This window comes from Uloborus diversus, chromosome 7, assembly GCF_026930045.1.
Source record: "Uloborus diversus isolate 005 chromosome 7, Udiv.v.3.1, whole genome shotgun sequence".
Taxonomy (NCBI): domain Eukaryota; kingdom Metazoa; phylum Arthropoda; class Arachnida; order Araneae; family Uloboridae; genus Uloborus; species Uloborus diversus.
In genome coordinates this window covers 132,337,437-132,364,229 of record NC_072737.1, presented here as the reverse complement: position 1 = coordinate 132,364,229, position 26,793 = coordinate 132,337,437, and the positions used below count along the sequence as shown (strand labels likewise).

At 31.8% G+C, this 26,793-nt stretch overlaps 1 protein-coding gene across 1 annotated transcript in view; it reads right to left on the bottom strand.

Moving 5' to 3' along the window:
• Positions 1–7,755: 7,755 nt before the first annotated feature.
• Positions 7,756–26,793, bottom strand: part of LOC129226627 (uncharacterized) — a 351,739-nt gene continuing 332,701 nt past the window's right edge. The window contains exons 26-29 of the mRNA XM_054861257.1: positions 24,039–24,211; positions 13,133–13,205; positions 10,035–10,203; positions 7,756–7,851 (exon numbers count right to left, since the gene is read on the bottom strand). Coding sequence (XP_054717232.1) covers positions 7,827–7,851; positions 10,035–10,203; positions 13,133–13,205; positions 24,039–24,211 — 440 coding nt within the window. The 3' untranslated portion in view covers positions 7,756–7,826. The remainder of the gene's footprint in view (positions 7,852–10,034; positions 10,204–13,132; positions 13,206–24,038; positions 24,212–26,793) is intronic.

Genomic DNA, 26,793 nt, shown 5'->3' with positions numbered 1-26,793 from the left:
CATAAATGTACAATACTTCGATAAACTTTATTTACCATTGTTATTTCATTAAAATTACACATTTTGGACTAGTCAGTAAGAAAATCAATCGAACAAACTTTCTTGATAATGAATGTAAAATTATTTGCTGACAAATACTCTTTAGCAAGAGCACTGCAACTTCCACTACATTGAGGTGCACTTGGAACATTACGCTCTATGGTGTTTTGCACTTGTGTGAACATAACTGAACTCGATTTTTGAAAGGCATCCGATATACTGTCTACCTTTGTGTGATTGCTGCTAGAGGGCATATCAGATCACCTTAAAAATGGAAAACAAATACTCTCGTCAGAAAGAACCAAAGAACCGTTGCATCGTATGCACAAGCAGAATGCCGTTTTTAAGTTGTCCATGCGGCTTCGTCTGAATTCTCGTGACTTTTTCGGCCAAATTGTTTCCCGCGATTGCTCTCCGCAATGACCCATTGTATGGATTCTTAAGTTGCGTGCTTGGAAATTGAACATAAGATATTTTTTACAAGCGCAAAAACCATAGAGTTCCATTTACGCGCCATATTTTATAAAATTGCAATTGCGTTCCACATATTTTCATATATACATTTTTAAATATATACTAACAGTAATTTTATGTAATAAAAAATCAACTCTTAAAGATTCAATGGACTCATATTAGCAGATAAAAACAAGCTAGTTTTTTTCTATATATGTAGTAGGCTTTGAAATTCACAGTTTTGCTAAGTATAAAATGCAGTAAATGTATTCTTTACAAAAATGGCAGCTTTGAAACTGAAAGCGTTATCTCGGTAACGACCATTTTCGAAAGTTCACAATGCACTAAATATTGACTTACTTACTTTTCACGGTCTAGAAATCTCACATATAAAAGGATGCTTCTCATCTCTTATCTAATTATTAAAAATATCTAAACGATAGAATACTTCGAAGTGGAAAATTGTGGAGTCAATAATAAAATATTTTCAGAGACAGAAGTACAGTTTTGGTCAATTTTTCATTAGTTAGCATTACAAAACTCCAAATGAAATGATACCATTTTTTTTAGGCTTAAGCACTTTATGTGCGAAATTGTGAATTTCAACAGCGTTTTAACAGAAATGAAAAACATTCTGATACATACGTTTTAAATATGTACAGCTTCTTTTTCCTTTCAACTAAAACTACTTGAGCTTTGAAACGATAGCAATTAAACTTGACACGATGACAAAAACTAAAAACTTTTTTTTTCTTTTTAACCTGGAGCCATCTAAATTCATAGATCCTAACTTTTCAAAAGCTACAATCATAAACTGCCATTTATTCTCATGTACAACACATATAATAATCCATTTATGCCAAAAAAATAAATTTCTTAATAATTGCTCAACACACCACGACAGCTCACTAAATGTTATCAAAAGTGGACTACAATAACCTTTTTCTTTAGTCAGGAGGACAAAGGCAGAAATGTAATAATGTAATCTACAATGCACGTCTGAGAAACACTATAGACCCGACGCACGTTTCCACGACAGGTTGCATTAAATTGCAGTTTATATATCTTATATATGTGAAGAATAACATCTGGAACCCGGTATCTTTATCTTACATGTAAATAGTGCGATATTCATTCAATTTACAAGTTCATACTGACATAAGGAAGCTGGTACAATCACATGTGTAAAAGAGTTACATAGTGTAAGAGATAGAAAACCACTCTTTATTGGCGGTATGTTTTGTCATCTAAGGCGGCGATTTTATGTAGGCACAAGAAAAAAGTACTTTGGATTAACAATGCTTTATAATTTGGATAACGTTTGGATATAACTAGTTACTGGTAACTATTACAACAACGGGCTTGAACTTCTCCGTCCACGGTAGTAAATTTTCAGTGAAATGATTGCAAACCTGCATAGTTTTTTTCTTCTGCTCTCAATGTCCAATTTAAGGATTTGTCCCTTTTAAATTATTAGTTAGTTACCAAGATCCGTTTGATTTTCAAAAAATGGAAACTTTCGGCAAATGTGCCGCATAGCAGGAACTATTTTACACAATGCATTCATACATAAATACAAAAAAAAAAAAAAAAAAAGAGAGAGAGAGAGAGAGAAGAAGGTGATATCCATAGAAATGTCAAACGCATTAGTTACACTTAAAGACGATACGTTACACTTAAAAAAGTGAAAAAGAATTTTGGAAAAATTACGCAAAATATGATGTTTGCCGAAGAAGAATTGCGACTGCATAGATTTTGATGAAAGCTGAGACCAATAAAAAGAATGTCGGTTTAAATCTTAAGTAGTAGTTTCAGCTTTTAACAAATTTAATTTTTTTATGTTCAAAATTTTTTAAATCAAAAATCCAGATGCACTAACATATATTAGATTTCTAAATGCACTAGCATCTTGGATCTATCAAAAGAACTTCGATTTTTCAAATAGATTCATGTTCAATTTACAATTGTGTGTTTATTGACTAAAGCAACAAAAATGAAAAGTTTCAAACTGATGTAGTTTCGTTATTTTAAAATCGCCGCCACAGATTGCTTGGTAGCCTTTTTTTCAGTGAACAACATCATGGCAAGACGATATACACACACATATATAATGTTTTTTTCGCTATCAATTAGCAAAGAAAAATATGAAGTACTCACAGTGAAAAAGAATTTCTTTTCTAATTACACTTAAAAGCAAAAAATTCCAGTGCTCCATAAACTGTTTGACGTTGAGGCATATGAAAAAAAGCACATGAAATTTAAGATAAGTATTGTTGCATTGATAACTCCTCTCTTATTTTCGTATTTTTTTTATTTATCCTCTTTAAAAAACCTATTTAAATCATATGCAGTTACAATTCAAAAGAGACATTTCAATACTAAATGTAAAGGGGGGGGGGGGGAGCAGTTCAAACCGTATACGTTTCTGTTATGCACAAATGCAAAGAATCCACACTCTTTCTCAACTTTTAATCACTTAACTTTTAAAGGAGGGTTTAACTTTGATTTTGAGGATGAAACCCCGATTGTAATATTTTTCGCATTAATTTCATGGCGGTGCGCATATTCCTCAATAATCAACCAATTAAAAATACATTAAAAATTAAAAACAGATGTCTTGAAATTATACATAACTGCAGAGTCAGACTATTAGGTCATAACAAGTTGCTAATACAGTTACTTGACATATTTTACAGGATTTTGCTCCAAAGAAATTCTGGTTGTAATGTCTTTAGCAGCAATTTTAGTGTGGTGTGAAAAATCCCCGAAACAATTAACCTATTAAAAATTGTTTTATTTCATATTAAAAACAAAGCTCTCGAAATCTTACATAACTGTAGAGTCGGACTGTTACATCATGACAAGTAAATGGTAATTGAGTTATTTGAAACATTTTAAAGGATTTTTCTCTAAAGAAATCCCGATTGTAATATTTTTAGCACCAATTTTAGTGTGGTGTGCTTAGTCCTCCAAACATCAAACAATTTAAAAAAAAAGCCTTTTATTACAAATTAGAAACAGAGATCCCAAAATCTTTCACAACTGTATAGAGTCGGACTGTTAGATCATGACAAGTAAATGGTAATAACTTGACAATCAACCAATTGAATAAACATTTTATTGCAAATTAAAAACAGCGATCCCGAAATTATACATAACTGCAGAGTAAGACGGCGCTTTTATGTTTTGTTTCAGCGGCGACGACATGAGGTCAAAATCTATTTATTCTGCTAATTATTTTCAAAAACTCCAAAATTATGTTTCAACCGGCATTTCTAATGTTTGTTTACCTATTTAAATTGTCTACCTTTTCAAACTTCGTCAATAGTTGCATTTCTTAAGCACGTACGAGATAACTCTTGTTCGAAAGGGAAAAATTCTCGCTGTGCCCTTAGTATGACATAAATCTAGCTTGAGCAGAAAAAATGTTTTATTTAACCCATGGTAAAAATATTTGTTTTTTTTTTTAGCAAAATTTACCTTTTTATTTGATGAGTAAGTATTTTAAACTTATGTTAACTTACTGAGATTTGATGTTTTTCATTAAAACATGACCAGAGACAAACTTATTTATTTGAGCTATATAGTAAATTCTCATTTCATTGTATGACTTGCAGGAAAAAAAAAAAGGAATTAAAAATATGTTTAGAGAAAAATATTTTAAATTATTAGAGAACCATTTGTTTTGAGAACCAATGAAATATTTAAACACTTGACATAATCTTTTAAAATAGGTTACGGAAAATAACCAACAAGACTTAAACTTAAATTTCATGTGGTATGAAGGAAGAACTTGCATCTTAAATTACAATTAAAGTGAATATTTATACATTATGTATGTAGTTATATGTAACCACATATATATATGAATATATATACATATTTATGTATATATACATTTATATATATTTATATATTTATGTCCTATATTTGAGTTATTTTATATACATTTATCAAGACAAAGTGAGAAAAGGTATCTGTTTTGGACCATTGGAAACTTTGTTCATTTGGATACCCAAGGAGCAAGGAGTGAAAACATGTAGGAGCAAATGGCGAGGGTTTAAGAAACAGTGAATATTTTACACGTAAATGATGCATCTTATTACACAAAACTTAAAATACAGTTGAAGAAATATATCACTTTTCACATAAAATCAGTTTTTTGAATACAGAAGAAAATAATTTTCGGTATTTGAGTAGCAGGCAATCTACCGCTCCAGTTCGTTAGTTACTTCATAGATGTGCTTCTGAAATCAACTGTTCTTTAAATAGAGTTTAAGAGATGCCATCTATAGTGTAACTAGAGAACTAGAGTAGAGGTGACCAGCTGCACAAACATCGAATTTCCGTTAGCATACAAAATGGTCAAGTATAGCAAATACAGTAGAACAGTTTTTAATGACATGATTGAATGTTTTCCGATGCCAAAAATTTCAATCTTTAATCAGTTTTTGTTTTTATGGTCATTATAGGATAAGGCTATAGTATTAGTTATACTATTAGCATGGAATTTCATAAAGTATTGCAGAATTGACAGTATTAAACTGTAGATTTTGTACATTTTGCTTTACTTTACCACTTAATAAGTTTAAAATGTGCTCATCTTATATCTTTAAACTAGCAATTCTTGTGGGTATGTATATATTTTGTATCTCGGAAATGGCTCTAACGATTTGGATGAAATTTTGGATTTAATTGTAGTTTAGCATTTTAGTTCATCTACATCAGCGTTTTTTCAGTAAAAATGCGATTTTTTACAAAAAAGAGTTTTTTAATATAAAGACTAATTGAGTTGAGCCTTGGAAAAAATGGTGAATTGACGCATAAGGCAGACGATTTGCAACCATAACAATGAAAATTTGTTTCTTCTAGCTGTAAAATTTTAAACTTGCTTAGGGTTGCCAGGCTCGGCTGATATTAGCCACTTTGGCTCATTTCAATCACACTTGGCTAAAAACAAATTCAAACGCACTATGTAAGTGGATGTAAGGCTTTTTTTTTAAATCAAAACTATTGCTTGACCGTCTTATTTTATTTTGGCTTCTTATAGATAAAATGATTATAATGCTGATGAAGTGTTTACATGTATATCTCTCGTTTCTAGGGAGCATCGAGAACCTTAATATTTCGTTAATGTGATGTTTTTCGAGTATATTTGAAAAAGCATCGAACCTCAGAAAAACACGACTTGACAAAGAATAATTCTTTTAAAGCCGAGCAAGGCTCGGTCGTCCAGGTACTTGGTTTAATTTAAGAAAACTGAGTTTGTTTTGATTGCATTAAAAGATTCATTTCAGTGAAGTAAGAAAAAATAATGTGCAAGATAAAATACAAAAAAGAAACACAGCTGCTTGCTTTAAACTTGGCATTTTGCATCCTCTCATATAATTCAAATATTATAAAGTAGCAAATGTTAGCAAGCAACAAGATGATTATACTTTTTATGAGTTATTTCAATTTGTTATAGTTCAGATTGAATATTAGTGACTGAAAAATCTCTAAATGCACAAAAGTTTACTGATTACTATGTTAGTTTAAAATAGTTTTGATACTTAGATTTATAAGTTGGGTATACTTACTTATTCAAAGTAAGTATTTCTTTTCTTTAAAAGTTAATAGACCATATATTCAACAGAGAAAATAAGAAAAAAAAAAGATCAAGATGAAAGTGAATATATATTTTTTAGCATAATTGTATTATTGAAACATAAATACATTTAAGTTTCTTGATATACATGCTCATAGTGCTATAAGATAGGAGATTAATCTGACAGTGTATTATTTCTGTTGTTTGAGTTAGATATGAATGAGTATAAACAATGGTTATTTAAGTACAATAACCTAAAATACATTAATATTATTATGAAACACTCAAAAAAAAAAAAAAAAAAAAAAAAAAACATAAAATTAGAAATTTTAACGACAAAAGTACTTCTCAGAAGAGCAATGAATCTTTGATAAAAATATACGACAGTTTCTTCCATTATATCATTCACTGTTTACAAAGCTCTCGCGAATCTGATGAGTCAAAGTTCAAGAAAGGAGTTCAGTTCGGAATGTTTTCTCTTGTATTTCTACACCTACGTGGGGAAGAAACGCAACGATGTCACAGTTTTATGTATTTTATCACAATTCTCCTAGAGCAATTTAAGCGGGAAAAAGCACCCAGCCAGTCGCTATTTCAGTCTAGAGAGGAAGTTCTACAAACACTCAAATCGAAAACAGAATTGCAGGTCATTGGGAAACATTCATCAAAATGGCGCATGTTCCACTTTACGAGTTTTAAGCCGCATTAATGTTTTATTTGTTTTAAGTTCTTTTTTGTTGGCCTAATACGGTATAATACTTTGAAAATACTGCGATATTTTTTACGTTTTGTAACAGAATGTAGTGTTTTTATTCGTAAAGTTATCTAAGAAGCGAATGCATTTGGATATTAATGCATGTCGTGTTATGTAGATTTGCTAATTTATTTTGTAGATTACTATATTTTAAAAGCCAATCCTTCAAATATAATTTTTACTGCGGATGGCATAACTTAACTGACACGTTACTTACTGTTACCTTTTAAAAATGGCTTTCATTAAATTCCGTTTTAACTAGAGTCATACAGAAACGGATGGCTTTATCTGGTCGAGAATTTTAGGTAGGAAATACCACTCAAAATATGAAGAAAAAAAAGTAATAATGCGAATACAGTTATTAAGATTGCTTAAACTATCAAAAGCTTATAAAATTGCAATTAAGTGCAAAGTCACTAGTTTTTAAAGTAATTTTCTATTCGGGAGTCAGCAATAAAAAGCTTACATCATGACCGAATGATTAGAAAGACTGAGGTATCATTGTAGGACGAAATATGTATCAATGAACTGCTTGGTAATGCAATTTTTTAAAACAATATTTTAAGTTTACCTGCTCGTGGAACTTTCATTTCGAAAGTGAAGATTCCAAAAAATTCCTCTCAAAATGCTATGAACGTGGAGAATTTCCGATGAAATATATTCTTTTACTAAGAAATGAATGCTCTGATTTTACGTAGTGTTTTTCTATTGTAATGAGATGAATTTTTCCCTTTGAATAGCAGTTTCTTTAAAAATTCAATAATAATGAATTAATTTACTTTCGAAAAGTTATAAAAGTTTAATAGAATGGAACAACAGCGGAACAACATCCTGTTCGAGTCTTTATTTTCGACCACAGAAGCAGCAATGGTTTCGTTAGAAGCCTGGACGAAGTAGAAAGACGCACTTCGGTGGGCAGTCATGGTGGTGCACAAGTTGCTAGTATTCCTCGGAATTCTGACCAGCATGGTTAGATGGGCAATTCTGAGAAGATCACACTCGTATGGCTAATACTGGGCTAAAAAGAATCAGGAATAATAATTAAGAATTGGAAGTTATACATCGAATAATTCATTTTCTTTTCACTTTCAAATCTGCAGTTGAACTGAAATTATCGTTTGACAGAGTGATGTAGTGGTTTGACGCTGGTCTCGAACCTAGCGCTAGATCGAATCTGGTTTCAGGCGGCGTCTTTTCAAGACGCAGAAAATCGGCAGCGTCCATGTCATATGATTATGGAGCATATAAAAAATGCCGCAAGTAAAATTGTAATAACTTGTGTTACACAGAGAATTAGTCTTTGCGAAGTTGTCAATTGTAATAAGGCTCTAAAGATGCTTAATGGTTCAAAGAAGTTTTTTCTCTATTTTTCATGTTTTTCTGCATATTTATTAATTAATTACTTGAAACAAAATTACAGCTGTACAGAAAGTTTCAGCAAGTTCCTTCGAAGAAACAAAAGGGACGCAAGTTTAGAACTGAAGAGTATGAAACTTTCATACACATTGAGGAATATTTTTTGAAAGCTCTACTATTCAATTAATATACATAAAAAATGTTTAAAAAAGTCTTTCTGGTTTGATATATCACACTTGAAGCATAGAAGCTTTTTTAAAATGAGCAATGCTTTCATAAAAACATTTGGTTAAATTCTGATTTTCTATTTAATCACTATTATGATTATTACATGCTAATCTCGAGGTAATGGATAAAGTTCGCTCCTGCTCATTTGAATAGGATCAGTTTAATTGTTGAAGAAATTAAGGAAATAAATTTTCAAGTATTTGAAAAATGTTTTATTCATCAAATATTAAATATTTCGCCTCACCAAAATGTTCAGCGTTCAAAAATTACCCGATGTTTAAGTTGAAGGTTTGGGACCATTCCTTAATTACATAAGGATAATTTTGGCAATTTTTGAAGCCCCTCCCTCATGTAAGGGTACGTGAGATTTTTCAAACTTCCGCCCCCTATTCTTGCGTAAGAATCCATTTTGTTTTTCAGAATAATAAACGCCGTTAGAAAAGAATCAGTTACACTAAAACTCCCAGTTTGACGTAAATCGAAGATTTTTATTTTTCAAATATATAATATGATTCGATACTAATTAAAAATAAAACATGCCATAAATAGTTTGATTTTTTAATTATATTTTACACTAATCATTCTTTGTAAAACAAGTAAAAAACGGTTTTTTACCTTCCAGAAGCAAATGAAATATGATCTCTTCCAAACCACTTGCTGCGATTTCTAATACAAAATATCGACCTTAATATTACGTAAGAATGGGTTTGGGTTTGACCTCTCTTCCCCCCAAACCCCTAAAATGAGGGTATGTAGATATTTTTGTAGCCTCCCTCGCCCTTGGGACACTTACGGAATTAATGAATGGTCCCTTTCTTCTACTTTCAAAAACCCTGTTGCTTTCTTTGATATTATAAGCGCTATATAATTGATATTGAGAAATAATTTTATAAGCAAATTAAAATAAAATTCTCATTTTTGGCAATAAGGTATAATGATGGGTTGAGAGAGAGAGTGCTTGTCCATCGAGAGAGATGGCATTTTGGGGATTACCTCAATCCACAAAACATGACTTTAGTTACGCGAATGGGGCACACTTATTTTGATAGAAATCTAATTTAGCAGTCTCGTCGTCGTCGATGTGAGTTCCAAGAAGATTTGCCAACAAATCTAAGTAAGAAAAAACTCAAAGAGCTCAGTATGGCATGTTTTTGAACGTATGAATCGTGTCCCCGTTACCGAAATATCTTAAAATAAGGCAACATTTTAAGAAAACTCGCCAAATTTCACGAGTTTCGGAGAGAAATGGAAGACATCTTTCAGCTACTTCGCAGAAATTGGGCGGGAGCAGGGGAGCGGATGGGGCTTTAAGTCAGCCTTTGAGCAGCGCAGAGCTAAAGCCGACTCTAATTACACAAATGACGAATCTAATTTTAGTATTTAAAGTATGTTAAACTGTTAAAAAGTTAAAAAAAAGGACTAACATTAAACATCAAAATGGTCATGCAGTTAGTGTACACTATGTGGGACGATCTTCCCGTTCGTTTCCCTCCTTCAAACGGTGCTGCAGGAGCCCACTTCTGCTTTCCAAATACATTGCAGTGCTCTCTCTATCCATCATTACACCTCTATGATTTATGTAGTTACTAATCTGCAAACAGTCTAAAAAAATTGAACCTTGTAATCTTCTGCATGAAACCGGACTGAAGTACTGACGCTTTGGCATTTTGCTTTAGGGTTATAGAATGGAGCAAACGGCGCCATGGCAGCCCTGCGGAAGTAATGGATGAGCGGTGATGTTGCCCGTGTAAAGTGCTGGTAGTCTCCAACTCTGACTGCTCACTAGCTGGCACAAAAGATAAAGAGTAAGGGCGTTAAACAAACTAAGAATGCAAAGAACATCAAATTTATATTTTTAAGGACGCTAGGAACATTCTACCACAGTGAAATGCTGATGAGTTTAAGTCAAGGCAAAATTAAATGAACATTTTTGTGGATGTGGGAGGCGATTTAACATCATAGTTAGCTAGTTACTCCATAGATGGAGCCACTTAAACTTTATTTGAAAAACAATCACTTTCGGCGGCACGACCAATTGAGTGACTAGATAACTAGAGCAGTAGATCACTTGAACACTAAAACCAATATTTTTATCAATCAAAATATTTCTTAAAACTTAATCTTAACTTTGAAAGTTAAATTAAAGAAGAATACTATTTTACCTTTCCATTGAAACGAAATAATATGCTTAAAAAAACTGCAGAAATAACATACATTTTACAACATATATTGTTTTCAGTGTAAGTTTATATGTAAGTTTATTGTTATATACTTTGTAACAATAGACATGTACGAACTGAAAGGAAGTTAGCTTACCAACTTCAAATAATCTCTACTATTTGACATACTTTAAAGACACTGTTGAAAAATTAGCAACAAAACCTCAATTAACTAACCCATCCGTTTAGTGTGCAATAATGAACTATAAATTGATGCAAATATGAGGGGCGAGGGAGATATCACATTCCTCCTTAATCTGCGTCAATTTATTCTGCAATTTTGCAAAGTTGTGTTCGAATAAACAGTCTCAATTAAAATTTTAAAGATAAATGAACAGGGGGGGGGATGTTATTTATCTCGTCTTAGACACTGGTTTAATTTTTGAATTCATTCTTTTAAGTTGTGAATTTCAAAGCAATAATTCTGGAGAATATTCTGATCCATACTTAGTAGAGTCAACACGTCAGTGTTTGCTGATTAAAGAATATTCATCTTTGAGGTACAACTGTTGACTTTATTTTATTTTTATTCAAAAACAGAAAGCATATTTCAGCAGAAAAATAATGTTCTGTTAATTTCTCCAATTTTAAAAGATGTATGCTATTTTTTAAGCAATAAACTAAATGTTAGATTTTTCCTTGAACCCCTTTTCCCCCTCCCCCCGCTCAAAAACTAGTAATTAATCTGTGTATAAATTACTATACGGCAGTGTATGCAAAAAGTCACGAAATGCTTTTCTAAACCTTTTTTTTTTCGAGTTAAAATTCCAAGAAGCTCTAGAACTGAATAATAGCATCTAGAAATTTTTTGCACATGATTTAAGATCTGGTTTCTTTGAAAACGATGCAGCTTATTTAAGAACAAAGGTAGGGAGGGTGGCCCAAAACGGGTAGGTTAGCGCAAAACGATCGAAAATTGTAGTTTTTGGCTTTTTATAGAAAAAATGTTGGTTTTATTTACTAACAGGGATCGTGAACTTTAAAAAACAAAAGTGATTCTTGCATTATTTCAAAGCAAATATTTATTTATTATCAAATATTACAAACACTAGAAAAACCCGCTTTGCCCTTCTAGGAGGCTTAAAGTGAGTAAGCCGTTCGGGTAAAGTTGGTATAACGTAATATTTTTGAAAATTAAAAAAAGAAACCTGTCTTTGACTAATCACAAGTTACAAACCTTCATTTTTTTTATAGAAATTTATCATTTTTTTTTAAAGTCGTCTACGCCATACCGCATCACCCGGACGGATTGAAACTCGGGGATTATTCGAGTAAATACGACATACGTATGCATCGCTGTTTGCACTCCATACGGCGGTATACCAGTGCCTACCCGTTTTGAGCCACCCTCCCCTAATCACAAAAGTGATTTTTCATTCTTTTCAGAATTCAAATTAAACTTTACTTTCTACAATTTTCAATAAAATCACTTTAGCTCTAGAATTAATAACTACAATAATACGTTTAAATAAATATTTGTTGTTATGATTAAACTCGCAGTTTGAAACGTTTGTACTATTGTAAACAAGTACCTAAATAATTTTTAAAAAATGCGTTTGTTTTACATAAACATGAAAAACAAAAGAAACGTAGTTTGAACAGATAAATATTTGCCATTAATTTAACTGTTCAAAGCACTCATTCCTAAATTCCTTGCGCAAATGCGAAATAGTAAAAAGCTGTTTTCCTAAATTTCCTCTTCTCGTGCCTTAAAGTGCTTTAGCAGAGAAGCACGATATACAGAAACCGATCTCGTTTAGAAGATATGAAATGATTTAAATGTTTGAAGAACAACCGAACTTCGCAGATGGTTTATTAAACAACAACAACAATAATAACAAAATAATAATAAGAAAATAATAAGATAGCAATATTAATAAAATAATAATTTTAATAATAATTGCATTATTATTATTATTATTATTATTATTATTATTATTATTATTATTATTATTATTATTATTATTATTATTATTATTATTATTATTATTATTATCATCATTACTGTTAAAAAATTCATTGAAAATATTTTAGACACGTAACAAATTATGCTTAAATTCGAAGTTTCAACCATTGAAAGAAATTAATAGTTGGAGTGTTGTAAACTTTATTGAAAAAGAAGCAAGAGTTGAAATAAGGGGTAAGGGGGAGGCGGAAAATCAAGGAATTAAAGTCAAGAGTAAAAGTCAATTTCATTGAGGAAGACGGATAAATTGTGGTAATGATTATTTCCAATAATTACTTCAAACTTAGTGTAGCTTGATTGAAAATATTAAACGAGCATGGGATGATAATGTACATTGTACAGTTATGAAGTCAACCAATGCAACTCGATTGACATCACAAGCTAAGTATTATGCAAGATAAATTTTCGTTTAAATCATTTTACACATGTAATACATTTTTTTTTCTGAAGAGTCACAAATTTCTCGCGTCCGAACCAACAAATTTTTTTTTGGAAAGTTCAATGATAATTACGAATAGGCACTCACGTACCCCTTGTGTAGCTTTCATTTACGTTGGACTTCTTCGTTAGTTGTCTAAAAAACTTCTTCTCCAAGTTGTTGCTCTGAAAATTAAGATAATATGAAATGATTTGAGAGAAAATAAATGGTAGTACCAAGTGTTAAAATTCAAAAAATATGCCTCAGTGTTTCTTAGAACTTCAAGGAATGATTTATTAACCGAAGTATTCACCAGCTGAGATGGACGTCAGATATATATATCAGAACTTCTGATTGAAGGCCTCTCAAAAGTCGAAGAAAGCCTCAATCACAGGGGCGGATCCAGACAGAATTCTCGGAGGGTGCTATTTGAAAAAATACGATGCTTTGGAAAAATTTTGAATTTTACAAAGATCAATATAGTTCACCTTTAACCAGAGCATTTTTTAAGGAATTTTCACTAGGCGACGCAAGTTTAACAAAGAGGCTGTATAACCTTCCCAATAATTTTCCTCTTTTCTCAACAAACGTGTGCATATATCGTGGCCTCAAAGTGGTATTCCTGTAATCACTACTGTGTTCTGAGGTGACTGTATAGGACTTCTAATTTAAGAGGAAGCCGATGTAAACCAACCCTAAATATAATATAAACTCCGAAGTAAAGGGGTACTGGAGGGTTTTGCCCCCAGAAAATTTTCGAATTTGAAGTCTTAAAAACGTATTTTAGACAATCTTTGGTAATGTTATGGGAGAGGGTCTGGTGGCGCTCCCTTGTCTATTTTTCAAAATAATAACTATAAGAATGTAGTTTCAGACGATCTTTGATGATGTTAGAGGGAGGAGAGATTTGAGGGTCGATGTAAGGAAATTTTTCTGGTTTGTAATCTTAGAAATGCATTTCAACTGTCTTTCGTAACATTAAGGGCTCGGGTGCAACCCTCTCCCCCGCCCATTTTTTGAAATTGAAACCTTAAAAACACAAACATTATTTCCAATAGTGTGAAGAAAGGGAGGTTCGGGGTTTCTCTGGCGGATTCCCCCCCCCCCCTTTTTTGCCATTGTAGATCCAAACCCGCAGTTTAATACGATATTTTCGTGATGATACGTGGAGGAGAAATTCGAGGGCTCACACCAAGAAATTTTTCTAATTTGCAGTCTTAAAGTTTCATTCTAATTATCTTTGGTAGTGGTAGGGGAGAAGAGATTTGGAGCGCTCTCCCTGAAATTGCAGCTCTAAAAAGGTTGTTTTAGACGATTTTTGGTGATGTTAATGAGAGGAGAGATTAAGAGGCTCCTCCCAGGAAATTTTGCTAATTTATAGGCTTAAAACGTATTCCAGACTATTTTTGGTAAGTTAGGGGTTGAAGAGATTCTGAGGCTCACTCCAAAATTGTTTTCAAAATTGAACTCTTTAAATTGCAAATGCAGGAATCTATGTTTCATTGGTAACTATAAGAGGACGAGCAATTTTTTGAAAATGAAGCTCCAGAAACGTAACTCCTAAAGACTGTCAATGATGTTAAGGAGGGAAGAGTTCTCACCCGGAAACATTTTGAAACTCAAGTTCTTGAAACAAAATTTAGGCCGATCTTGAACGATATTGGCAAAAATGAGTGGTGGGGGACCCTCCCCTGGAAACTGTTACAAGTTATTTTTTCAAACGTGATTTGTAGACAATCTTTGGTAACATTACCAAGAGGAAGAGGACTACTGGTTTGGAGGGCCCCATATTAAAAAGGGAATGAAGAATAATTACATAGCACTGCCTAAAGCCAGGTCAAAACTTGAATCTAACTTTAATTTAATGCGCAATCATTAAATGTATAACTTTTTATCGGACTCTTACTAATACATATCATTTTTCCTTCCCCCATGGGGGAAGGAAATATTTCAAACAAGACGAACCCATTATACTAAATGAATCCAAATATTTGATATACACTTGATATTTTTGAAATTTTCGTGGGATGGCCATGCCCTCCCTCTGGCATTGTTTCCATTCTTGTTATAGACTTCACATGAATCACAGTAAAGTTTTTTTTTTTTTCAATTTAAGCTAGGAAAGGGGGTTTAAAAAACTATATCTTGAAACTTCTTCAGCGTGGTTTTATGTCTGCCCAGCGTTGTTTTTATATTCTTGTTAGACTTTGAGGAATAATAAGGATTTTTTTTGCATTTAGCTCTAAAAAAGGATTTTGACTATTTTTTAAATTTTTTCAGGGTGGCTATGGCCCTCATCTCATTGCTTTCCTTATTGTTAGACGTCCATGATCGATCAAGTTTTAAATGTTTGGCTAAGGTTCCACTTTGACGGTGAATATGGTTGTGCGTATCACTATTTTGAAATGCTAAAAAGTTATTTATCTGTTTGATTTATTGCATCAAACAGCTAAATAATAGCATTTGGACATGTTTCTTTGCCGTTCTCTTTTGTTTCTGCAGTCTTTGATTCACTCTATTAACGTTAAAATAAATTCATCACTTCCAAAAACGAAAACTAATGATGTAAAATTACTCGTCTAGCGATAATCGATGATGCAGAAAAACAGACCAAAAATACATATATTTCATCCATATGTTGCTTTGGTTAAATTAAGACACACTAAATTGAACACATACATTGGATTTACTTTTAAGCTATAGTCATAAAAAAAACTTTCGATTTTACCGAAAATATTTAAAATTAACTAATGTATGATCATTTCCGAACGAAAAATATTAGGAAGAATTTAAATAAACTGATATTCTGGAAGTTTCATTAAAAACCTTGTTAAAATTGCCATTTTTAAATTCCCTGTCATTTAAACGAAAATCTTCCTTAAGCATTTCGAAATTATAAATTCATAATTTAATCGAATTCAGTTTTTCATTATGCTTAAAAATATGCAGTTATGCATTTATATAATGTTATATTCTTATATAACCTTATATTTTGAATAATATTATGTATTAATAATTGTTATATGTTTAATAAGTTTAAAAGTATGGAGCATTCTCAAAATTTTAGGAGGTCACTACAGTAAAATAGTACGAGAGCTTAAAACAATAGTGTGCTGAAAAATGTTAAAAATATAGCACAAAAGCATGAGTAAAAATTGCATTGCTGAATATGAGTTCAAGTATGTGTATTCATGTCTGTTTGCATAAATATAAGTACATTTTCCAATGCGTGTCCTTTATTCTATGAAAAAATATAATGAGATGGAGAAAATATACTTTTAATGCATTGTTCAACTTCCATTTTTACAACTTCGGTTGAAGCGCTTGTTTTTGATTTATAATTTAGCACAGAACTTTTCTTATCGCTTTACTTTAAACTGGTTTGAAAAGTGAAAAAAACATTTCCTAGCCCACGCAACACGTATTCTAATAGATTAGTTTATCGATTTCTTTCTAAACTTTGAACTTTACTAAACATCATTTTATAAACGTGATGTTTAAAAATAAATATAAAAATACGTATCAATAGAATAGATAGTTTTTCCTCTCATTACTTTGAGTAAAACCTTTTTTGAAAGGCATCACTGAATTTAATACAAAATGGTTTCAAGATGTAATACAATATTCGTTTCAATCAACATAAAAAAAAAATAATAAAACACTTCTGATATTCCCAACATTAAAAAAAATATATATATTATCTATCTAGTATTTAAGATCCCCCTTTAACATTTCCTACTGAAAGTCATCCTAGTTCACATTCAAGTGAAATGTTAATACTTCATGTAGCTTCAGGCTTCAAATCTTCTAATAAATCAAGTCAAAATGTCAAAAAATAATTTTTGTCAGATCCGACAAGCTGCAAATCGGTTATAAAAAACAATGTGTACAAAATATCTTTCAAACCATGATACTATTGATATTAGAAAGATATCGTGTCAATGGAATTAAAATTGACTGTTAGTAAGCTGGGTATTGCATTGAAGGTTACAAACGCGAAAAGTATCAGCAATGATAATTATTTTTATTTGTTGCAAAAAAGCTTTTGTACTTAAAATTACATGTAAATGAATTTAAATAAATGCTTCAATGCGGTAAGTAAAATCCTTTTAGGTTGTTATTTGGTCCAAGAAGATGACGTCAGATAGCACTTCATTTATGTTGCACAGCTTATGGCCAGCGAAAAAAGATATGTGTAATAATATTATCATTTTAACTCTACAAAAAATAAGCTACCTTTTCTGAAATTATAAAGTTGATCATTATTTATTGGATTGACTATTTATAGTGGGAGAATTGTAGGTATGACATATTTATGTTAATTGGAAATTGAGAGAAATAGAGAAGATTTTAGTACCATAACAGCTTCAGATCTGACTGACTATAGATGGAGAACAAAAGAAAAAAAAATCCAAGCTTTATTTTTTAAATAAAAGACAACACATTTCCCACGATATATGACTATCAATTGGTCAGAACCTTAAAATCATTATTTACTCACTTTCTGACGCCTGTCATGATTTCATTATTATCATGATCGTAAAATATAATCTACGAAATGATCTCACCAAGTCTAATAAGATTATCCTGAAAGGTCAGACGTAGTAAAAGGTTGCTCAAACTTGACTTATTGTAGAGCAGATGGTTGAGAAAGAGTTACACAATTTTTTTCAGCAGTTGCTTAAGATGTCACCTATTATGTTGGCTATATTTTTAATATTTTAAATGAAAAATAAATCAAATGCTTTAAAAAAAGCTGCGAACATAGCTTACAATGCATGCAGAGTTTTAGGTTATACTGTTTGCAATAAAACCACAGCCACAGAGTGAATGAGATCTCAGTCCCAAGTCACGCTGTAGCATTTACCAAACATTCTCAAGAAATTTATCTGCCTTCTTGCAACCTTTAGAGTTTTGTATTTCGTGAAACTTAAATAAAATTATTTATCACTATAAAGCAGAATGTTAATGTAAATGCAGTGGAAACTTTACTTTTTTTTCATAGAATACAAAAATAAATAAAATACAAATACATTTTAAAACCCTTGTTTCAGTGAAACATTTATACCGCATACGCTTGTTAATGGGCTGAAACGAAAAGGGAGTGTGACCCTATATTTTGAGACCACAATTCAAAGTCACGTGGTAACATTGAGCTTTGAAGTATTGAAAGAAGCTTATTTCACTATTTTCACACATTCACCATAGTAGACTCACGTGACTCGGGATCTTGGTTTCAACTCTTTCTAACCGAAGTATTGAATTTGCTCTCTAAGAACTAATCCTTGCTCTAAGGGTTAAACACTTCAATGAAATTATTAGAGAATATTCATAACTTGACGTGAACGGCTAGAAATCATTGTTGCAAGTAACATTCGTAGAACACACAACAACAGGGAAGTTAGTTTTTCACTAAAAAATCTTCCATATACGTTTATACAACAGCGATAACAGGGGATGGTTACGAAACAGCAGTGCATGAAGCAGGCAGAAGTACAACATCGAGCATCGGTCAAGCCCAAAAGTACACATTTAAAACATAGAAGAACATTGGTTAACAAAGAGTACAGAAGATAGAAATGCACCACTGCTGCAGCGTGATCAATGTTTCTCAAACATATAAACTATTTTTTCTCAAATGGTTCCTTTAAAAAAAGTTCTCTTGTTTTTTTTCCCAAAAGAGCCTCAGAGGACTGAACTTATTGTGAGCCATTCAACCATTTGAAAAGAGGAAATCTGTTTATAGATCAGCTGAAGCACGTCAGCTGATAGATCAGTCAAATATATGAAAGGGTCAGAACCCTTTATTAGCCATCAATACGTTAGAGAAAAAGAAAATTTGACGTCTCCATAAGTTTGAAAAATCTGATGCGAATATCACTACTTTCTTGTATTCCTGAGACAATCAATAACCGAAGAGAATGAATATGTGTACCCATGTACGTGCATTAGAAATAATTCTTTTAAACTTTTTTTTTTAGACTTTCTTCTATCGATAAAAGTATGGGAACCATATGGAATGGCAGTTTTAAATGTAAAAAAGGCGATGTTTTTATCAGCGTCAGAGATCGGAAATTAAATAAGTAAAAACTATAAGGAACGTGTATAAAGAACAAAACTTTAGAGAGAGAGAGAGCAAAAAAAAAAAGAAAGTTTTCTATTAGCTGCACCCCTTATCTATTGTGAACCGATGAAGAAAGGATTGTTTTACAGGGATTTATTTTAGAAATATCGACAACTGTTGACTATGCAGGAATCTTGCTAACTATCGCCAAACTGACATAGAATTCAGCATCTCCTTTGAGATTCCAACTTGTCAATACATGGAATGTTGGCAGCAAAAGCTTGGCAATGTACCGGCAAGTGTTCGCCTGTATACGACATTATTTCAGTCACACAGTGCCTATACTCAGCGCCACAAAAACGCACTCCTTGAAACACTGGAATGTAACCGAAAGTGAAGGTGCACAACTATACCATACACAGGTTCTATGCTCAAAACTTCAACTTTCTATGGAAAAAGTTTCCTGCGAATACATTACAAGGAAGTAAAAATGTCGAAGGTAACGTCTGGATATATATGGCAACGAATAGATTTGAATTCAAAGTAATTTCAAGAAAAGAAAAAAGACAAAGTTTTGACTTAACTAGTTTTTCTAATATGAAAGATTGTTTAAAAAATAGTTATGAATATATGGTCCCCAACAGATTATTAATTAATACATCAAATAACAGTTATTAGCTCAAAAAAAAAAAAAAAAACATAGTAAATTACAAATCATGAACCCGGAAGAAATAATGATGTCCATTGTCCATTAGATATTTCCAAAAGAAATGAGACCAGAATTTTCCTGGGAGGAGGGATACTGGTCATTAAGTCCTTTCATGTTGCATGTATAAACATAATAGGATTTGCAATACGTCTCAAATCAAGTGTTAACCCCCCAAGCCGCCAACCCCCCCCCTCTCCTATACTGCATTCCTGCTGTCTCTAGATTATCCTGGGGAAATCATAGCCACCAATAGGGTCAGTCTTAGAGAAATCTGAAGAGAGACAGAGGAGTAGGAGACCTTGTTGAGCCACTGAAGACAAGTGCTGAAAAATTTCAGATGGTAGACAACTGTAGCCTTAAAAAAAAAGAAACCTCCTGAAAACAAAGTGGAATATGGAGAAACTGAAGAAGAGAATGTTGCGAAAACACAATCGGCCAGGTGTTCAGTACTAATGTTTAGTCTGAGATTTTCAAAAAAATTTTGCGCATGCACATTTCTGAATGAAAATTATAATTTTCTGCACTTTAAAAGCAGTCCAATGTAATGCGAATACAGTGTTAAGTGTCGCGATAAATCGCAAGGAATCCTGTGTGTAGACTGAAAGCCACGCTGCAGCATTGGTAAGAGAAATTGAGTGAAAGAAAACAAAAGAGAGAAAGAAGAGAGATTATACTTTTATGAGGAAGTTGTCCCGCACTTATGCAGTGTGTTGCTGCTGCATGCACAATGAGAAAGGACAAAACAATTACATCACAATATTCAAGGCAAACACCAATTAATACATATACATTAATGCACAGCAAGCTTTATAATGATATGAATTACCCCGATTTATACTACTTTTCAAATTCATATAATAAAGCATTAAGCATTTGTGTGTACAAAAACACTATCAATTATTTATACAAAAATCGAACTTCAGCTGTCAATTTGTTTCTCAAAAAGCTCATTTACTTGGTAAAACCGACTGTCTGTACTGATTCCGAGGCTTCAGAAGAAAATAGAAAAGTTCATTGTAAGAGTAAATCTGATTTGAATCAAAGTTCATAGGCTTGAAAATTTTCTAAAATACGTTATAAAGGTTTTATTTTAAAAAGCATACACTATATTACATTTAGATGAAATTTTCACATTCAATTTGCTGCGGTGGTATGTCTTTAAAGATATTTCTTTAAACAGGTAGAGACAATCCTTTTGAAGTTCTTTATATTCCGATTTCAAATGACTAACGAAAATGCATTTTAGAAATATTTTCTTATTTTCATTTTAAAAAGGGAGTAAGACTTTTAAATATTATATTCTGGGGTAATTTATATCAACAAGTTTTTTTATAACGTGACACTTTAAATTACATATTTTATGTAAGACATATAATACATTAATACGTACATAAATATAAGAAGCATGCAAAACGATTAAACATTAAATCAACAATCATTTCGTTTGAAATACATAACAGTTTAAATAGTTACACTTAACGATTCTTGCAACATCTAACATAAAAAATATCTCCCCACAAAACTATCATTAGGTAGTGCAGCATGTGAGATTTTATTTCTTTTAATGTAAATATGTAATTAATGATTGTTATACGTAAAGCCGAAGATGTAACTGATCCTACTACACATATCGTCATATTGTGAGTTTAAAAATCTGTTTATCATTATTTATTCGCATTTCATCTGCTAGTATTTTTTCTTTAAAAATATTAAGCAAGACATGCTTGCAAAAAATCATGTTTTTACTGTTATGCAACTGTAACGATATTGTCCAATATCAAAACGCTATTTATTAATGTCATAGCGTTATTCTTGTGGAACTAATATAACTATAGTGGACTCTCTCTACCTAACACCCCCTAATGTGAACACCTTGATATTCTGAACACATTTTAACGGTTTTCTCGGCGAAGTCCCAAGGACTTAACATAGGCTGACCTCTCTGCACTCTGAGCACCTTACAAAATGAACACCCCAGTATTATGAACGCTTTTTTAAAAAAAAAAAACCCTGTGCAATTACTACCTTTTTATATTCTGAACATGTTCACAATCGGTACTCGGAAACTCCTATGAATCAAATTAAAAAGCTTGAAATACATTCACAATTTTATGCGGAATTAAGGGAAAGATGGAGAGAGGAAGAAAAAACGTTATTTTCCTGGATATTACAGCATCACATAAAATCATTTAGAAGAGCAATATGGGCCTGAAGTTCTGCTACTGAACTAATATAGTTCAAGAATACAACCATTGTATTAAGTAGTGTTCAAGACCACTAAAGTACGATTACCTTCAAGCAAAATGCAGCTTTGAATCACCTGGAAGTATTTCCACTTGGATGATTACAAGTTTTTTGCATGAGAATACACAATGAAAAAACACATATTAAAAATTACTCTTTTTTTTCTTTATAGGTATTGTACCAATAGCTGTATTGTAATACTTTATTGTTGAATGTTGTGCAAAACTTAAAATTAAAAAAAAAATGCAAAAGTTCCTACTGAGTTGATTTAGACATAGCAGTTGCACTAGAAATCAATCCAAAAGTCAGCAACTGGTATAGCACACTATGCAAAATACTGAACATAATCTATTAAGGCTGTATAGTACAAATATTGAAGAAAAAAAAACATGTATTTTCCAGAGTCTTCCTCTGTAGTGAACACACTCAAAATCTAAACACTTTCGTTCGATCCCATTAGTTATTATTGTAAAAGAGTCCACTATATAAGCAAATTGAGTGCAATGAAACTTAGGACACAGAACAGTAAAACAACTCTTCTATATTACGGAAAGTATATTTCGATTTTATAAGAATTGAAATGAAAAACAAAATGCTTAAAGTAAGAAGAAAAAAAGTTTTCTTCGTGGTGAAATATTACCAATCAAAAATTTGTTAATGCTGTTTACAGTATCATTAACGTTGATTTTGATTTTTAATAGTTGAAAATGTTTACTTGAAATCCACAATCAGGGCTTTGTTAAAAAAAATACAGAGAGCCCTTCAGAGCCTGTCTTCAGACCCTTTATAGTCTTCAGAGCCTAGTTTCATTAGTAAATCGGCTGAATTTTGCCTACTACATAAAAATTCTCATAAAACTGAAAGGAAAAGGAAAGAAGTTCATGGGTGCTGAGCTCCCATGAATCTCCATGTAAATAAAGCACTGGCCACAATATTTAGAGAAAACAGCGTTATAGGTATAAAATTTTTTTAAAGGCGAACTTGGTCGAAAAGAATATTTTTGTACTGAAAGTTTTAGTGGTTGAATGGGACTCATGTCAAGCAGGATTCTTTCCATTTTAAACGTCAGTGCTTGCATTCTTACAGTTTTCTCTCAATGTACTTATTTCAGTAGAGGTTTAGTAAATAATTCGTTTTATTTTTCTGAAAAGTTTAAAAATCATGTTTTACGCTTTATTTGATATTGGGGAAAAAACATGGTAATTATTAATCGCTAAATATTTCGCAAAGAATAGGGTACAGACCTTCATAGGTACAAATGCTCTCTGACAATTCCTCCATAGGTACATCGACTTTTGAATATTTCTTGTCAAATACATTCTTAACATTCTGGGACCTTGTTTTAACTCGACAGTTAGACAAATGTTTTTATCAATCTGCAAATTTTTATTTTCAGAGTGTTTTGAAACAATAAATAAATAAAGAGCAAACCAATGTTAGTTTTTTTTTTTTTTGCCTTTATAAACTGTAGGTCTACTGTTCGCTGAACAACAAGTTTATTTCCCGGTGGATCTATTAATGGAGCTTTGCTTAATCCTTACTTGCTTGTTTCCTGATGTTTCTTCTAGACTCAAGATTTAGAACCGAAAACAAAAGAAAAAACTTTTCTCCTTTTAGCTTAGGGGAATTAACTTCGGGTATGAAAGGACAGGCTATTCTTTTTTCTCTTTGTAGCGATAGAAATGAAATCCGAAAAGAGTGTTAAATTCCATCTTTTTTCAAACACGGACAGAATTTATACTAAAGTGTTGTATTTTGTTATTTATATTTTCAAGGAAATTTTTACATTTCTTTGTGGCTGTAAGTGTATCCCAAGCTCATGTGAATTATAGAATAAAAAAGAAATAGGGCATTACGTTATTAATATTAATATTTTTAGTTGCACTTTTAGAAAGCAAAAATTTTGCAATGTCTTTACTCGAAGAAACAAGGAAAGGAAATGTAACTTTAAAACAGTGAAAGAGGATAAAAGAAAAACATGAGTGGACCGAAGAGCGATACCTTCCTGATGTCATCTCCATTCTCGAAGTAGAGCGTCTTTTGAGCTGGGTTGTTCAGTCTAGCCATTTTAATGGCTTCTTCGTTGTTGAGGGTGGCGGTGTGACTCGGATACTTTTTGGGGTCGTGGGGATGTAGTTTATACCACCGAGACTGCTCATCGATAACCGAAGTGTCTGAAATAAACGTTTGAGAGAGTGTGACACCAAGCTGCATACAGACAGGGCCCTTATGAAAATGGTCTATAGAATTCTATAAAAAAATCATTAGAAATACCTATGTAGAATCTTATAGAATTATGGCCCAATTTGCTATAGGCCGCTTTCTATAGAATTCTATACTGAAAAACTCTATAGGTTTCTATAAAATTAGTTCTATAGAATTCTATATACTTCTTATAGAATTCTACAGAGTTATTTTTATAGAATCCTATAGAAATGTCCTATAGAAAATTGCACCATAATTCTATAAAACTCTATAGAGGTATTTCTTATAGAGCCTCTATAGATCTTCCTATACAGCCTCTAGATCTTATTAAGAGCCTCATAAAACACAATGACAATTCTTTACATAATCAATATATGCTCGACAAAACCAAATTATGCCTAAAAATATTAGGTGCAGCAATTTATTCCAACGATTACATATTATTGTTAGATAGAGACACTGCATAAAACTGGACAATGGCACCATTTGGGGGTGCTAATTAAATATTAAAACCCCTATCAGTTCAAAAATAAATGTAACCATGTCCAAACTTTTGCTTATTGTTACTCACATATAAATTAATAATGCAATAATCACCAGTAAAGTAATGTCATTACTCAATCATGAGCTTTATTTATTTAAGTAAAATCAAATGCTATTTCCGATGCATAATGAAGTTCATTCTGAACAAAACTCAAGTTTTGTTTTGTAACTACTATTCATACATTTTTTCATTCCCAATTGTTTTAATTTAATCAGCTATAACAAAAACACAAAAATAATACATGCTTTCTAACGAATTCGCCAAATGTTCGGCCATTTTTAGCGCAACGATTTGAGACGATCGCACAGACAAAATTTACGACTCCATTTGGGGCAGAAAAGGGAAATTAGACTGGCGCATGCGCAAAGAGATTGAGAGGAATATTGCCGGCAAGCTTTCGTGACAAAATACGGAGATTGCATCTTGGAATTTCGATTATTTTATTTACTAAACAATGACAAGAAGTTATACGATTTCTCACACACTTAGCATTAATTTTAATTTTTAGAAGTTTTATTATAACTATAAAATAATTTAAGCGCTTTAAATAATAAATAATTTTTACCTTTTATATGATTTTATTTTTTAATTATTTAATTAAGTTTAATTGTTTTCTTCGAACTGTGACAAAATGAAACAGTATTATTATTAACGAACATACTACAATCTTCCCTTGTAATAAAAAATATGACCTTAACAAATAATTAATTGATAAAACAATTATTCTCAAAATTAAATAGATTAATAAGGAATTAAATTATTTCATTTCTGGGATAAAACTTCCTAATTAATTAGGAATTTTTAGTCTTTCCAAACTAGAAAATGAACGAATTCTATTTTTTCCAAAATTCTACAGTAAGGGAAATTTTCTGATCAAATTCTATAGAATTTTATAGAATTTATTATCTATAAAACCTTATGCTCAAATTATATAGCAGTTTCTATAGAACTTTATAGAAGAAATTCTCTACAGAAACTTTCATTTTCAAGTTCTATATGTATATGTATAGAATGATATAGGAATAATTTCTGTAGAAAACTTTCAATAGACTTCTATATAATTTTCTATAGAATTCTATTAAGCTCTATCAACCATTTTTTGTAAGGGGGCGCTCCGAATTTAAATTTTTTTGGTGGATAACAGAGTAGCAAAGCAAGACACATTAAGTTAAAAAACATTTATTGGTTTATGTTACATTCAAAAATAAAATAATGCTCACTGAGCTGATAAATAAATCTAAATTATACATTTGACACGGCCTTGCGTCAATTTGACTAACAAACCATTAAATCAATCGAGCACATTTCCAACTCTAGAGTCCATGCTTATATCCGCCGAAAAACAACTACGCCACCTAGGCACTTTACATATTGTTGCACTTTCAGTTCGAATACTGTCAATTTTTGGGTAAGCGAAAATTCTCAATTTGCAGATTGATAAAATGCGGATATGCACACATAAGTACAGTAAACTCCCGATTATTGGCAGGTCTTTCCACTATTTTTTTTCTTTACGGTCATTAATTGTTTTTTAAACTAATGATTGTTTTACTGTTCGCTTTTAGCTACATTCAATGGCAGTAGATGCAATGTACCAACGTTTTCAGCTATAACTTAAATGTATGTTTGAATGCTATTCATATTTTTATTTCCTTTTACAAAAAAGGAAGTATTGTATTCACAAAAAAAATTTCACTCAAAAATCGACCTTAATTTCCATTTTGCTCACCCCCGAATGAATGTTGAGTTTTTTTTTCGACTCGACCATACGTGGATAAGTGCCTAAAAATGTATAGACACGCGAAATATCCATTTTGACGATTCCCGAGCTTTCTCGTGACGTCTGTATGTACGTATGTGCGTAAGTGCGGATGTGCGTATGTGCATAACTCACAAGAACGGTATGTCCTAGAAAGTTGAAATTTGGTACGTAGACTCCTAGTGGGGTCTAGTTGTGCACCTCCCTTTTTGCTTGCATTCGGCTGTTACTAAAAGGGTCTTTTGCCC